Source organism: Patagioenas fasciata, chromosome 2 (genome assembly GCF_037038585.1).
Source record: "Patagioenas fasciata isolate bPatFas1 chromosome 2, bPatFas1.hap1, whole genome shotgun sequence".
Classification (NCBI taxonomy): domain Eukaryota; kingdom Metazoa; phylum Chordata; class Aves; order Columbiformes; family Columbidae; genus Patagioenas; species Patagioenas fasciata.
Window position 1 is genome coordinate 32204350 of NC_092521.1, and position 17420 is coordinate 32221769.

Below are 17420 nucleotides of genomic sequence, written 5' to 3' on the forward strand. Positions count from 1 at the left end.
GAGTTTATGCAGCTTTTGGAGAGATTTTTCTAAGAAATGTTGAAACATTTTGCCCATCATGAGAACAATAAAATATGAAGAAGATACTGGAACAGAAGCCACTGTGGCAGGCTTACAGAAAACAATAACTAGCAAAGGGAAAAATAACTCCGACTCTACCATCAGTATCCCTGTTATATAATGCAATAATACAGAAATAAAGGTGCGACTATACTTGAACTAGCCCTTTTGTAATTGCTTAAATAGTGCTCAAGATGATTTGGCACAGACTACCTATACATTTACAGAAAGTGAGGCCTGGTTAGAGATGCTATAGAAACACCCCAAATAAAGAGAGCCAGCAGAGTTCAAGTGATAAAGCAAGCACTTGTACACTTTTAGGGGATGAGGAACACAAACAGCCTTTTACCCTACTAAAATTAACAGTGCTATTTTCCATCACAAAGAGGTATGTTTCAAAAACCATCAAAGGCCTCCATAATTTTTTTAAAAGCTAAAGAAAACAAGAGGAGAAATAGAATAACAAACACAAATTAGAGGAAAGGCTGAAATGAATTTTATTTCACAACACAAAAATTAAGAAGGAAAGTGTATTGAAATAAAGGAAAACACTGAAGGAAAATAAGGAAAACCAACACTTTACTGCAATTACTTATTCCACTATTACCTTTTCCCATGACATTTTATTCATGATGTTTCATGGCTCATCAATAAAATAACATTATAAAAAGCCCTAGAATCTTATTTCCTTCTGGTGTTTGTGCTAGATTGACAATAACTAGTCCATTACAAAGGGGGAACCAGTTCAGCTTGAAGACCTGATGCAAGAGCAAGGAGGAGAAAAATAATAAATAAAAAAAAAAATCATCAGTGTGTTAACTTTGAAAGGAACACCAAGTGAAACAAATGAATAAATAATTAGTTTAAGGGTAACTGTATTTTCAAAGCAAATGGACTGTTTCTGTTACCAAGAACATAAGGTGTTTGACAGCTAGTAAGACAGAGGCATTCGGCTTCCAAACCATAAAAGGTGAGAGCTAATATTACACTAATGAGCCACAAGCAGACTGCTGGCCTGTTTTTTATTAACACTAATAAATGAGCTCATAATACTGATCAGAAGTGTTTTGTTTTGTTTTTTTCTCCACGCATCTCACAAAAGAATGTCAGGTGACAAGTACTATGATACATAGGGTAGAAACAAACAGCTGTGGCCACAAAGATGTTTTGTTAACTGATGATTAATATATTTAGGAAGCAATCACACTATTCATTAGTAAAAGTTTACAAACATTAAAAAGTGCATAACATTTGAAACCAACAACAACACAAAAATATATATAATATATATACTATTTATAAAGAAAGTGACATCACCACCTGTTAATAGAAGAAAACAAACCTTCTGATTTTGTGATTGGTGCTTGTGCGATTGCCACGGTTTACTTGTCAGTCATTCTTTACCTTAGTCACACAGCAGTGTGGCTGCCCCATTTTGCAGGATTCGACCTTGTCTGTTGGGGCAGGACAGGGGAAGGCTGTCCGTAGCTACTGCAGAATAGGTCATTAATTTGTAGATATTTTAAGTAATCCTGTAGATGGACAAGTTATCCTGGTATTTCAATGAAGGTCCAGTTTGGGCTGTCATTTTGGAATAGCTGAAATGGGAAAAATACAGTCTTTTGGGTGCTAGATGCCCAGTCTCTCACTCCCCTCTTCACATCCTAGGGAAAACGCTGCTGTACCAGCTTCTAGCACTTGGCTGTACCTGGTGCATCACTAACAGGCTACCGGCTGTGCAAACTCAACAGCCTGATCAACTGAGGCAAAAGGAGGGGACAGAAAAAATAGCCCCCCTGGCTGGATCCAGCCAATGACCCACTAGTTGGAACGTCCTGCAATCTAAAACTCATTCCAGAATATGTAATTGGCAATAACCTATGCCAGTTATTGTCCCGTGTGTAAACAAAGGCCTATCTTCAACAATGGGAACCAGGAAAATCTCTAGCACCACGGAATTTGTTTGAATTTTTACCCATATAAGCTTATAGATGTATTCTTAAAACTACCATAACAATAAAATACTTGGACTAACATTTTAAAAAAAAATCTCAGAGAAAGATAAGAAATTGGGAGTAAAATTAGAAAAATAGGGAAGAATAACATAGAAGATTCAATTTGAGTCTCTGATATGCAAGTAGCTACAGGCAAGTGGCAAAACTGTACCAAGGACACAAAACACGCTTAAGTATTCACATTAACAAATCGTTTTGAAGGCTCATCTAGTAACAAATTAGTGTTGTTGAGTCATTTAGGTTTAGGCATAATCAATTTAGCAGTTGATGTTTTAAATCTATCATGTGCACATCACCACATTATGCAAAAAACCAGCCCTTTCAAAACACGTGGTAGAAAAATTCACAGTAACAGAAATATTCTTCATAAAGCAGTTGAGAAGGGGCAGTGTGGAGCATCTAAGTCATACAATACAAAAACCATGGTAAATAACAGAGCTGTAAAACAGATGCAAAGTTCTAAAAACAGTGCTTTCTTTACAGTTCTTTTAATGGGTGAACACTTTGGCCAGAGAATTTTAAACTCTGAGGACCACACAAGCCTTTTTTTAAAGATACACAATTAGATCCTCTGATGTTTCAAAGGCCATTTGCTACAAGATTTACCTGTTCTACTTTCTTAAAGTGTTCCCATCAAGTAGTCATTACGAAGGGATCCATCTGATGACACTATCCCAAAAAATCAATACATGTTCAACCATTGCTTATGACAGAGGTAGAGAAAATTCTGTCTTCTGCCACAGCTTGTACCCTCATTTTTAGCATTGTGTTGAGTGGGTTCCAGCAGTGAAGACACATGCACTTTCTTTTCCACCAGCTTGCTCATGGAAACAAATTTGTTCCAGCATGCTCTTGCAGTCTGAAAACATCCAGCAGCTGCTCCAGTCGGTCAAAGTCGGATGTCAGCTTTCTTGCTTTGCTGCCTCCCCTTGGGCCTCCCCGGTTTGCTCACTTGAATTTCGTTGTGCATCTCCTTCTCCTTCTGCAATATACAAGAAAAGGACAAGTGATCCACCATGAAACAAAGAAGTCTTGCTCCCAGAACCCCAACTCTTCATTCACCATGGCCCAGAGCATTCAGTCCAGCTGTTTCACCGCAAGCCACAGAACAATCTGAGGAACAGAAACCAACTTACAGTGGCACAATGAGCAGACAACTCATAAAACCTGTCTAAAGAAGGCTAAGTAGTGAATTGACAATCATGTATAAGTACCTATATGCAAAGTATTTTATTTCATCTAAAGATTAAAGACCCAACAGGTTCACACAGCTGGAAGCTAAGTGCAAGTCAGACACTAGTCCCTGAACACTGGACTAATTAGTTGTAGGTATAGAATAAGGAATAACTTTAGGCAAGGAATAATGTTAACATGTAAATTGTCTAATATTTTGCAAGGATTATGAGTAATTTGCATTGAACTAGTAGTTAAGAGAAGAAAACTCCATAGACTGAGTTATAAAGAGGTCTAAGTAGAGAGAAGAGTACCTTTAGTAGTTACTTTAATAAAGACAGGGCTCTCAGTAAAGACAGTTATTGTTTCTCCACTTCAAATCACACCGTACATCTGTAGCTTTATTTCTGTTTTATAGAAATAAGCACCATAAACACCCAAGAAATGACATTGCTAATGGGGGAAAAATTATTTGCATTGCAAAGAATACTGTAAAAAAAACTCAGACGTGATAGCTGTGTTTTGTGCATCCACTGAGTATTTAGGTGGCGAAATGCCTTAGAGGGTTTTGGTAACTATCACATTCAATCTGATGAAAAGATGTATGGAAGGTTGATGAAACTATAAAACGATGAAGTTTGTTCTGTTCGTTATGGGTGAAGTAATAAATAAAATTTTGTTTTGCAAGGCACTTTCTCAGAAAACTCTTTATGTCTCAGTTTTATCGGGCACATTACAAAGGATTCCATCAGGATGGATCTACATGCAATTATTTCCTATTTGACAGAAATCCCTTTTGCTCAAGTTGTCCAAACACTTTCTAGAAAGCCTCCTACGTTTGTTCTGATACTGCAAGAGTCCAGATGAGTGGAATCTGATTTTTTAAATTCCTTTTTTGCCTGCTTATTACTCCATTTATTCTGACTACAAGGAAGTCTTTAATATTCCTCATACTATCTGGGCAAGTCAAGATTTTCTGAAATAATTCTTATTTGGGAAAAAAAACCGAAGAGAAAAAAGACTTGTAAGGTATTTGTGTTTAAAAGAAAAATAATCTTTGACACAAAGTCCAAAAATTTCACCACCTAGATGTTAAACATAGTGCACAAACATTCAGAGAAAGCACCAAGGCTCTAATATATCACTTGCAAGATTTTCTCAACTCATTGAAAAAACTCACTAGCCTAAATCCATTTAACCTATAATACACTGTCTTGGTACTGCAGACTTTCTGCTGGCAGAGCTGTCCTATCAAAAGCCTTAAAATACGTTTACAGAAATAATTTTGTTTCTATGTTCTGAGAATGCAAAAATTACCTGAGCACACTCTTCAACTATTCTTCCTTAAAAACTTGATGGCTATAAGCTCCTAACAGTAAGAATTGTGAATCTTACACACCATTTTGAAACCAACAGGCAATATTAAAAAAACCCAACCCAAATAATGTGACACCGTAAACCATAACACAGTTGTGTGAGTTGTAAGCTAGGAACAGTTCCTAGTTCTGCTAATGTGCAGCTTTTAACTGATTTTTCTTCCTGTAACATTACTGACTCTTCAGTGTGTATAAGTGTTCCCAATGCTTACACATAAAACATTTCTTCCATGAACTAGAAATCACTTTTAATCACAAATTTCTACAACTCATCTTTCATTCCAGTTTGGTATGGCTTTAATGCCTCTACTATCCCCCCTTTTTTGTAGATTATTGGACCATTACAATTTTTACAAGGAAGTTTCCTTTCCAGTTTTTTGCACTGGATTCGCATTCTGTGGCGTATCTGCAGACACCTCAAAACCCAGCAGTTTGTTTTAAAGACTAGAGTTGCAGAGACTGGTCCTTGTTCTTCATTGTACTTTCTCCTTACTGCTTTATTTAGCTACAATGACTGGTAAGAAAAAGTGAATATAAAATTTATTGGAACTGCATTCTTCACCTTGAGAGAGTTGAGCAGGTGAGCTACCTGCTGATTTCCCTACTAAAGTTTTTCTTTTGCCTTCTGTCTTACGATTTCTGTTGCAGTTTTCTACTTATCAGATGTACAGAGTGTTGCTTTTACTAAATTTAGATAAAATGTGTTGCCAGAGTACTTGGAACCTATACTTTGAAGTTTGGTAAATATGTCCATTCCATAGATATTAGCATGTTGTTAGTTTATTATGGACAAAGAACACTGAACTGTTGTTTTGGAGAGAGAGAGTGAGACAGAGAGTATTATAAAGTAATTATATGCATTATACATGGTTATGCAGTAAACTCTTGATTATTTGTCATTGGCTCATCAATGAGGGGATTAACCAGCACTCACATCCAATATCAAAGAGTGAATAACAGAAAATATGTGGTCTTTGAAGAAGGTGTCGCTGCCTAGTGCTGTTCAAAGCTGCTCCTGTTCTCTACAGGAAATATATCTGTAGGCTTTTCAAAGTGAAATATGCCTGGGTAGCTTAATTTGCATATGTTTTATAATAACCTCTTTTTTTTTAATCTGTATTACCCTACTCTGCCATTACTCCACGCAGTTTAAAGCAAATGTACTTGTACTTTTGCAAAAAAATGTTGCAATAAGAGTAAAAGAAAAAAAAAGAATTGAAGCTTGATGTCCGTATTTGCATAATTAAGTAGTACTTAGCATAAATTGTCTGACATGGACCATAAAAGAAATAAGATATAACCCCCAAACATGTGTTTTCTTCTTAATCCTGTCAGGTGTGGTGCATATATGCATCCTGCAAGCACTAGTATATTCTGAAGTGGAATCTGGGATGCAAAATAGTTTTTAGCCTCTCTCTGGTTTGGAAAGACATGACAGAATACTACACTAATGCTCATACTGATTATAATACAATGCGTTTTCCAATATTTGTGGTTTGGAGGGTTTTATCCAGCACCTAATAACAACAACAACGAAAACAAACAAAAAAACCCACAAATGCAGGCAAACAAACAAAATTAATTGTGCCTAATTCAACCTGCATAACCTCCTAAAGAAGTATGCAGGGATTTTTGTGTATCTACTACCTAAGGTAATTTTATGAGCAACTCTATACATTTTTATGCAATGATTCAGTTACCTAAGCTGCAAAAGAGGTGTCCAAGAAAAACTAAGTGGACTCCTGATTTATGTATTAAAAATTAATCTGATAGTTATTTAAACCATTCTTATCACTGCGGTGTATGCATGTACAAAATGCATACCAACATGCATTACAGGTACAAAGTCTCATTCTTTTTATAGTTTACAAGACAACACAGTTCTGGCTTAAAATGACTCCAGCAGTTTAAAATAAGGATTGTTTATATCTTCTCAATGGACAAGATCAAAGGCAATTTTAATAAGTGTAAATCTGAGACTGAAGAAAATTAAAGCAAGAAGGAAGGTTGGCATTATGCATTCAAATGCTACCTACTTTATAGTTTTCCAACATTTTACATGTATCCCCACATCAAAATAAATAGACACACCTACACATATACTAATAAGGCTTTTCTTTTTAAACAGAAAAAAAAATTAAAGGCCTTGCATGTATCTAGAAGCTATAAGCCCTAAACTGGCAACTGCAGAAGGAATGACTTAGGACACATGTTAGTCTGAAAGCCAAAAAAGAATCCTCCCCTCCAAACAGCACTACAGTCAACCAAATGTCACGCTGCCCGCATCTGATTGTCCAGTGATGATACTGCCTCTCAGAATGCTTGCTGTTGTCTCCGAGAGTAATGTGTGCACAAACCGGGCAGCTGCTTATCAGCAATTTGTTCTTTGCTGCATTTGTCGTCTTCTGTTGTTATTTAAATAAGCATAAGACTTATTTCATAAGATTTGAAAAGGGCTTTCAAATGTCTGTAGGATCCATTCATTAACCCCCACCCACATGACATGGAAATAATCACACGGCCATATTACTATTTTTACTTAATGTAAGGCCCTTCAGCATACACTGTCCCTCCTTCCTCTGAACTGAAGATGCACAAACAATTAAAAATTTTGTAATATTAGAGGTGAAATAAGATTTAGGATTACATTAGTGCTAGTCACCTTAAAAGGATGACAAAGTATCAGCAGAAAGGGGAAAGAGACTATTTACGCAGAAACAAAGATCCAAATAAAACAACAATGCATTGCGATTGCTCTGTCCTCTTGCAGCTGAAAACAAAATTAACCTTCACAATAATGTCTCAAGCAGACAAACAGCTGCTCCTACCGGCTTCAAATCAAAGAGCTTCCACTAAAAAATATTGTGAAGAGTTGGGCTTTGATAAAGGCTTCCTTATTTTCTTCCTTATACTCGATTTTCCATAAAATTTATCTCAGCATAGACTCCTCCACTAGGTACTCGCTGCAGAAGGACTTTTGTTTTTTCAGTAGTATATTGTACTTGCAAATACTCTTGTGTGCACCCTTCCCATTTACGAAATCTGGGCCTCATCATAAAGAACCCCTGCTCATCTTCTGTTGTCTGAAAAAAAATATTTTTGTTGCTGAGGGACAAGTGAATAATGCGTGCACAAAAACCATGTTTTGTATACTAGTATTTTCATTTTAGTTTAAAATAAATATAAGATCAAAATGTACTCACCTGCTTTGTTTATATCAAGCTCTGATAATTTTAAGGCTAGTTCACTAGAGTTCCCACCCGGAGAGGACACAAGTATGTCGTGTAATGCATTTCTTCTACCTGTTCTTCCTGAAGCAATAAAGTCTGCATATGTAGATTCCACATCAGTCATTGCTAACAAATATCCACATAGCAGTACCTGGGTGGGAGAAAAAAGGAACAGCACTTAGAACACCAGAACAGGTAACATTATGAAATGGGAATAGAATAACTAGTGGGTTCTCACTGTGGAGTAGATTGGCTATGCAGTGAGCAACAAAAGAAGATGCCCCAATCTCAAAGTTTGGAGAAATTTGAAAATAAACAGAGTATAAAGGAAAAAGATGTGTGGATTTTATGCAATCTGTATTCAACAGTATTTTAAACAACTTCATTTTTTCATAGTTCATAAAGTGCTAGTGAGTACTTTATAAAAGCAATGACCTCAGCAACATAATTTCTTTACAGAGCTGTCTCTGCTTTTAATATTAGCTGGGAAGTAGGAGGTAGATAGGGGGTGGAAGAAAGTTCTTTTCTGTACAAAATGCAGAGCGTAAGGAGTAAGAAAGTACAAATCAATAATGCTTCTACATGCAGAACACTGTGCTCATATGCAGACACAGCTATGCTTTGTGTATTTTCCTTTCTGTTAATATGATTAGTTTTGGCACTGTATACAGACCTCTTCAGATTCAACTGATTTATTTCGGTGTGGTATTTGCACCAAAGTGAACGCATTACCACAAAGTCACTGAAATGAGTGGAAATATGCCAACAGAACAAGCAGAATAGCTGAACTGTAATGCAGAGACTAGAAAACAATGCTCTCTAAGCTAGATATAAACTCAGAACTTATTATTTTCATTAGAAAATAATTATTTCTCATGTTATTATGGAATAATGTGATGATGTGTATTAATATAAGATCTGCCCAAGACACAAGGAAACTCCTGTTTCAACCTCTGCAAGAGAAAGATTTTCATCCCTTCTGGACTATCTGCTGTAACTGCTATAGGTCTAACCTGTTAGGATTTTTTTCTTTTTCTTCATTTATAGAATTCTAATCAGACACTGGGGGTAGGGGCATAAGGGCGACACTGCACAGTTGCATACAGTGAGAAAGCTTTAGCTGTTATTGCTAAAGTAGCTGAAATGTCACATTTGCATAGTATACAAATCTTTTTAATCAGTTCCTACTGCAGTTGCTGGACACTAAAGAAGCCCCTGAAGTCATCACAAACACTAACAGCACCAAAAGATTCAGCTTCCTCTCTTTAAATAAAAAGAAAAACTCAGTTTTTAATAAACTTTTTATGTAAAAATAGATACATAAAAAACAGCCAACATCTTCTGCACCCTCAACTCTGAATAACTTCACAAATGCTGTCCATTCTTCATCTTCATTCTGTTTCTCACCTCCCCAGCTTCAGTCAGCTGCATGGCGGTGTGCATATGATGTGTCTGAGAAGCCAAGAAAAGGGTTCTGCACCATATTTTATTTAGCCTAAATATAACCATATCAAGTATTATTGCAAGACTGACTGACAAAAAAAATAAAAATCATTTCTATCAGGCTTTGGTGTCCATGATAAATGCTGAATGGCTGACAGGGTAAGTTTACTCCTATGAACAACCACTCTGACACAGGAAATTGCTAAAAAAAGCCAAACCAAAACAACAACAACAACTACTCCCAAACAAAAAAACCCAGAAAACACAAAACCCAAACAACAAACAAACCAACAAACCAACCAAACAAAACCCAAACCGACAAAACCTAACAACAAACACCTAGGGAATAGAAAGAGGTCAGCATTGATGGAAAGCCTTCCTGACACACATAAAATGTGTAGTGCCTCTCAGTTAAATAATGTTTTCATAAGCATGAGCGACACATTAATTTATTTTATCATAGAGAAAATATCACAGAAAAAAATTTGCTACTTTGGAAGCTGCGTATCAGTACATCAGGCATAGAGTAAGTAGAGAAGACTATGGCTGAGGCAGAACAAGCTAAAGGGCTGTAAGGTTGGCAAAAGCAGCAGTGTTGTACTCCATCAGCAGTTCCCTGAACTGTACAAACTGCACTCCACAGAATACTCTGCTGGAAGATTATATTCTTCTTGAAACATTCCATACAACATGGAGGGCACCAGGGTAAATCTCAAGCTTATTTAATTTTAGCTATGAAACAAGCTATAAAGCCATACGAAAATGTACTTACAGAGAACTTTATTTTAAAGGTTCATTTTCTATAGGCTCAATATGGTATTACTAAAAACATTCTGATCAAAAAAGAATGTTACCAAACATACATTTATTAATACTTCCAAGTTTTCCTGTCTGTTTCATCTCCTAAATGTCAAGCACCATTCTGTTTTGTATTGGCATTATCTTGAGACATTACTGCATAAATATGGAACTCCACTGACACCACCCGAGAGCTCTCCTTCCAATGAATGGCTCAGTGCCCAGCAGCCTGCAATTATTCACTGCACCAGTCATTAAGGAATTACCATTCACTCCAGAAAACCTTTTTTTTTTTCTTTCAGTCTCTGTGAAAGGAATGGAATTTGCTAATAATTCTGTGAAACATAATTTGAATATCCTAACTACTCACATTAACAGATACTCCAGCATTCAAGATTGTGGCCACAGTCCCACTAGTTTTAGGTTTATTGGTTTGTTTTTTTTTTACGTTGCAAAACCAATACTCTGTTACATGGTATTGAAATGAAACAAGAGGGCTGCAAACCTCACTGCTTCTGCCAATTGAATCAATAAACTAAAGAAAGCCGTTCTGTGAGCATAAAGACTAATGAAACCTGCTGTCGTGGGGTCGGATGTCCTGGTAACAGTAAGATACTGTCCCATCTGAAGTCTCCCACAGCTGTGCTTTGTCTTTCCCCCATATAGAGTCACTTGGCCTGATAATGGGTTAGAGATACAGCCCTGGGAATTTTCATTTGGTATCTTTCATGTCCTCAGTTTCTTATTTTCATAAAGCTTCTAGAAATCTGAGTCTCTTAGACTTCTGTCTCTTTCCCCTCCCAACTCCTTCATCCCAAAGAAAACTGTGCTGAAAATTACCTGAAAGCACTTAAAGAATTATGGAGGATGAGGAAGGTAGACTGGCATAGTTGCTATCTTGGATTTTAGCCAGTGTAACAAGACATCTCTGTATTATTAATAAATATTCTGGGTAACATATACCGCTAACCTACAAAAGGCCTACTTCTAGATCCCATCCAAGTGAAGACATTTTACAGGTAAGCATCATAAGGAGTACAATTAGTATCCAGAGAATGCAGGAGGAGAAAAGGAGGATGACAAGAATGGTATCATTTGATAGGTACAGAAAGAATCAGTATTTGTGTCTTCAGAAAGTTCCCTGAATACTGCTTGATCTCCACAATCCAATTTCTGTGCTAAATTTTCCATCTCCATGCTTTATATAACAAATCTTATCTCCCAATTTTCTGAAGGCAACTGTCAAATTTCTACAACTGTTTTCCTTCATCTACATACTTCAGATGTATTGAAAGAACTCAAAAAAACCCACAAACACCTAAAAAGTTAGCGATGGCTTCACAAACAAAATCCCAATTTCACTGCACTCCATAATCATTCAGTGAAACTGAGTGTTACACAGCAACATTGTTTTCAAGAGTCTGGAAGTGAAAGTACAGAAATTATGTGGCACACCACCATGAATTAAAAGCCAGTTTATGGGCTAAAAGTACCTGGGTTGTTAAATTTAGCCTGTTTAAGAGACTAGCTACTTAAAAGAAGCCCAAACTCATTTACGTGCCTTCACTAATTGGTGTTTATTATTTTTTTTTTAAAGGAACACAGTATAAGGACGGGCACTTGACAAATCGTTTGTCTATGGGATTTGGCATATGTTGCTGGCTAGCACAGGAGAGCTGCCATTTTCTTAGAAAACCTGCAGTGTAAGACTAAGATGTACAATGCTTCATGTTTACTTCCCCTCTTTCTCCATATACGCTTAATGATGGCATTGAATAAGGGATTTTCAAATAAAACTCTTCCAGGCTTTGGCTGCTAAATGTTGTATCATGATCAGCACATTATTTAAATACAATTATCTATATTCAGCTTTCATAAGGGAACAAAAAAAAAAAGAGAACTTGTCATTTAATAGCATGTCTGTTATAGAGAAGGTGTACAATTATGCTTTTAAAATAAATTTGGGTTCCAAATCTAGCCTTAGCTTAGAGAGAGCTCTTTCTAGTGAGGAGATAATTCTATTCCACAGCAACCTGTACCTACATTCCCACCTCTTGCATGGTCTGCTATGCTGAAAGGGAGGAACAATTTAACAAAAGTATACTTCTTCCACAAGAGATTATATCTGTTGTGCTACACAATAGCATTCCTTGTCCACAGACACAGATAAGCAAGAAAACAGCATTAACTCTTGAAAGTCAATGAACGGAAATATAAATGTCCATGCCAGCTACTGAGCTGGACACTATTTTAATCTGCACTTTGAAAATCCCATATGTAGTTTTTTCTGTATAATGTTTCTAAAGTGACCAGCTCTATAAAATAGTAATGTAGAACAGGTCACTTACCTTTTGACAGTTAAGATATTTTAGTGTGAACATAGTATATGGAGTACTCCTAGTAGTACTAAGAAGATCCTAATGGAAAGTAGTGGGCAATTCATCTAGTTAAACAATGAAACAGAACAAAGAAAATTACCACCTGAGATCCGTTTTTAAACAGAAAAAAAATAATTAAGAAGCTATCTTAAATCTGCATGAAAAAAGTACTATGAAGTTTGGTATCCTTCAGCTCATAACCTATACAAAGAGATCATTCACTAACACAGTTAATAGGTTTTCCTTCTGCATTATCTACGTTATATTTTATCTAAAGAGATTTCCAGAACTAAAATTCAAATAGTTAAATTCTTACTATGTCCTTGCTCAGGCAAATTTCATTATGCCTGTGACCATAAGGATTTAGTCTCTCATCTACTACTTAATTTCAGCTCACAAACATTACTTCAGAGACTTTGGTTCTTCAGAAACATACAGTACAGAAGTTGTCATTCCCACAGACAACTATTGAGGTTAATGGAAGTAACTATAAATAACAATAAATGTTTTGATATTTTGAAATTAGCACCTTCTGCAGGAGACAAATCACAAGATTTAAGTATGCACATGGGGAATCCATGTTAGGGAATGGAAGAGGCTGAACTACCATCCACCATCACTACTTAAAAAGAATCACAACCTAAAGATAATACTTTAGCATTTCTGTATCTTCCAAACCTTGCCATTAATTCAGGATTAACGCTATAAGCAAGTTTGTTCTCTCAGACACTCTGTCCAGTGCCTGCCTCCATAGTTGGTCCTTTAAAGGTATCCATCAACACAATTCTCATGAGTAAACAGTAGGGTCTCTGATGTCTGTTTTTTAGAGAACTTGTTACAAGCACTGTAGTTACTGTTTTTCTAACAGACACATCTCCTCCATTCACTGCTATATACAACAGCATGTATATGGCTTTATGGGGAAAAAAAGAACAAATCACTGAACAATTACGATCAGTAGCCTGCAAACACTTTGGGCCAAACTGCTGTGAGCCACTTTAATCCTTGTAGACAACTTCCAACTGAAGAAAATTGTAGCTTAATACTATGAAAGGGGCTAAGAATGAGATTCATTGGACTAGTTTTAAAAGCCTGTGTACACCTATGTAGGTAGGTGCCTATATGAGGTGATTCATCTGATCCATATTAAGCATTTGTCTTAGAATGAATGCAAGTGGCATCTCCAATGTGTTTATCTCTTTCTACTGAATTGGAAAAAAAGTCTAGAAGGTGAGCAGAGACCTTTATGATATGTGCATTAAGTTATGTGACATTAATCCTACTCTAGATGGCCAAAAAGGATTCCGGTCAATTGAATTTGTAAATTCAGCATATATAAAATCTTTATCCACATAAAACCTATTTCCCTCAAGATCTTTTTTTTTTTTTTCCCTGCAGATATATATCTTCTTACATGTTACTTTACTAATACTAATGCTTTTGAGGTCAAAGTACAGAAAGAATTCATTCTCATTAAATTAAAAAAAAAAATCAAACAATAGCATAGATACACTATGCAGTACATTGTTGTGTATTTTTCCAGTTAAATGGGAACAAGCTGTGTTTTTTAAGAAATAGCTCCATGGTGCAAGGCAGCCTCCATTCATTTATAAGGGCTGAAATACTCAGCTGAACTACAGATTTGAATGGCTAAACAATTTTTTAATATTTTTACTTGCTGCAATTCCTAACAGCAAACCATGAAACCAACATGAAGATTCATGATCTTTAGCTAGTTACAAGCCAAGAAATGTAGACCACCTCTTCCATATTAATATATGCCCAATGTGATAAAAATGCATAACTTTGTTAATGCTATGGTAAAAACTAATATGAGCCTTGCTCTTCACTGTTGTAAAATGTCAGTAAAGGTACTGGTTAGCAAGAAGGTACTAACTAGCACTGCCAAAACTTGGATGTGCTGGGCTGGGAGAATGTGATGGAATTACAGAACCATAATATGGGCATGAAAAATTAGATTTCAGCTGGATTTTCATCCAAAGGTACTCTGGATTTTCATCCAAAAAGGTACTCTGTCTGGAGGACAAGACCAGGAAGAAAAAAAGCAGATGGAGATGGGTAGGAAGCCGCAGTTACCTCAGGGAACTCAGAGTTCAGTTAGAGAAACCAGGAAAGGCTGTACAACCAGAAAGACAGCTTGGACTGTGGTGGACCCCTCCAGCTGCCCCACCAAGGGGTACCCAGTGGGCTAACTGGACCCAAGGGCTTCACACAGGGTCACTGATTTGAATGAAGAGTTTGGCTCACTGAAAAGGTATTTTATGGGAGTGGGCAAAAGCCTCAGACACCTTATAATATAAAGATAACCTGATCAAGTACTTAATAATATTTTATACTAATTCTTTGTATGGCATCTTTGTATTTACTAGTCACAAAAAATACTACTTTTAAGATTGTGGTGCCTATTTACTAAGAAAACAGGTATCACTTTCCTCCTTCCTGAAGATTCCATTTTAAATATTTTAATTGTCCATCATTGGAACACAGAGTATTTCTACCACTTGCTGCTGAACCAGGATCTAACACAATTATGGTGCATACTTTGTTTCCAGGCAACACTCATGTCATTACAATACCCATTTTCCTTTGAAACTGCAGTGCATGAGGTTGCCGTAGAAGACCTCCTTTCTTCTTATCTCACTGCAGGAGATCTGGCTGAATAGTGTCCTCTCTCCTATTACACTGCTCTCATTCCCAAGTTAACTAAAGTTTGCATTCTCTGATGTTCTGCCTTCTGCCAATTTGATTGATGTGTTTATAGCATCTACAACAGCAGTTAGTAGGTAACAAAAGCATTTCAAAGAGGAAGAATACAGTTAGAACAGCAAAAAGAAAATGTCTAGATAACAGTATCGTGACAGCATTTAGGCTATATATACATTATCCTGTGTGGACAGGAGGATGCACTACCGTTTTCATAGGATTTCTTCTAGACCTTTTAGCTAGGATTCTTCAATGTTTCAATACATTGTATACTTTAGCTATCAAGTATTCAAAGTATTTAAATGCTCCACAGTTTAGCTATCCTTAAATTCTTCCTTCATATTTAAAAAACAACCTTCTGCTTTCAAGACAATTTCCTCAAATCTTTAAGATATTGTAAGTTACTAGACAGATGCAACATTTGTTGTATTATATATCTTTTCAGCAGTTTCTGGAGGAATAGCTCAACTGTCTGCATGTGACTAGCTTTTAAAATCATGCAGTTGTGACTCATCATGAAAGTATGTGCTGCAGCATCCAGAACAGAAGAGCTTGAGCTTATTACTGATTCTTCTTGGGCAGTGGCAAAAACAGTACCGGAATGAGGGAATTTGCCTTTTTTGGTAGCAAGATAATCTGGAACTGCATGTTATCAAATATTAAATACTGTTTCCTACATTTGCTTTTAGTAAAATCAATTATCTCTTGCAAAAACAAAAGGTGCTGTAGTATAATATGCTTCTGTTAAGATCTTACATTTCACAAGCAAGCTTCAGGTTTGCCAAGAATACACCAAATGCCACAATATTTTTCACGATTTGCAAAGATAAATACCACTGGGCCAGCCTGGAGACCTGTGAACATGAGACAAGCAGCTTTTTAATAATGTATTTGAAGCTCTTTGTGCCACAATACATTAATCAGTATTTCATTCATGGTATACTTGGTCAAGTTTTGGGGTCATCAATAATAAATTAATTTTCCATGCAATTTTTGTCCCATTGCAGGCATTTAACATCTACTTTACATTTGAATTAGTTTTCCCAGCTACCAGATACTCTACCTTTCTTTCAACTACTGTCTAGAAGCAACAAAAAAAGGCACAAAAACTGAAATGCTGTCATAAATTGTAACTTAAAAGCAGTTCAATTTATTGTTCCTTACACGATAAATTCACACTTTATATTGCATATCGTTTCACTTTGGTTTCTCTTAGTCTCAGCATTATATTTTTCAAGGTTTCCACCATTTTTGCATTCTCTTCCCTTGTGTACACTGACTGCTTGAGAGTCTAAGGACTGCCTGGCTCTGTTGCTATGCAACAGCATAGCCTACTTAGGGCTTCCTGAAATAATCATCTCAAATGTGCTTTTTTTAGACTTGTTTCCAGCAGGAATACTTCACTGTTTCTTTATAATGGACCACTGATATTATTACCATGATATTAGATAGTGGTCACCTGGGAAGTTTTGGTAGCTACCTAAGATGACAAAAAACAATGTTACTGCTTGCAAAATCCAGGACATACCTCCTGCATTATAACAGGGAGGAAAATATGTCAAATACTGCTAGATGCGTGCCGGATATGCTCCAGGTATGAGACCTGCATATTTACAGTGAAAAAATTTATCTTAATCATTCTTAAAATTAATCTTAATTGTTCTTTGTCTTCCTCTATTTCATTCAAGGGGAAAAAGGTCTCTATTTAATGTTGAATATGCCTGCCACCAGTCAGGAAAAAATAAACCTTGTTTATATGAAGTTTATTATACATTTACTCAGTTCAACAGCAGGAACATACATGCAAATATTCCATGTTGCAATTCATTATGAAATAAGCTGATTTCAGAATTCTTTAGGACAAGATTCCACATTGTTAAAATCACATTACAGATGCCATGAACTCGGGTTGCTTTTGGAGGTACCTTGGAGCAGCCCTTGAGAAACTGTTCTGTGAAACATTCAATCTATCCAGGCTCAAAAAGCATTTTTCTTGATACAAACTTCTAGTGCTGCTGGAAGGGTGGGCCAATATATTTTGTTTTCTTATTGATGGCTTATTTGGGAATCTTAAGTTAGTTAATTTCTGTACCCACATGTAGAGCAATATAAACACAGGGCTCTTGTTAAAGCATCAGTCAGCTCTAGAGGGTCAAATGTCTTACAATGCACCAGGCTGAGGGATCAAAGGAAGGAGGTCTAATAGTACAAAAGAGATTTTAA

At 36.3% G+C, this 17420-nt stretch overlaps 1 protein-coding gene across 3 annotated transcripts in view; it reads right to left on the minus strand.

The window, feature by feature from the left end:
* Positions 1–533: 533 nt before the first annotated feature.
* The window catches only part of PKIA (cAMP-dependent protein kinase inhibitor alpha), a 39089-nt gene continuing 22202 nt past the window's right edge, over positions 534–17420 (minus strand). For 2 of the 3 annotated variants that reach the window (XM_071803990.1, XM_065831912.2), the window contains exons 2-3: positions 7828–8005; positions 534–3057 (exon numbers count right to left, since the gene is read on the minus strand). In XM_071803990.1, the coding sequence (XP_071660091.1) occupies positions 2978–3057; positions 7828–7978 (231 nt within the window). In that variant the 5' untranslated portion in view covers positions 7979–8005 and the 3' untranslated portion in view covers positions 534–2977. The remainder of the gene's footprint in view (positions 3058–7827; positions 8006–17420) is intronic. The other variant, XR_011737389.1, reaches the window with a different exon arrangement.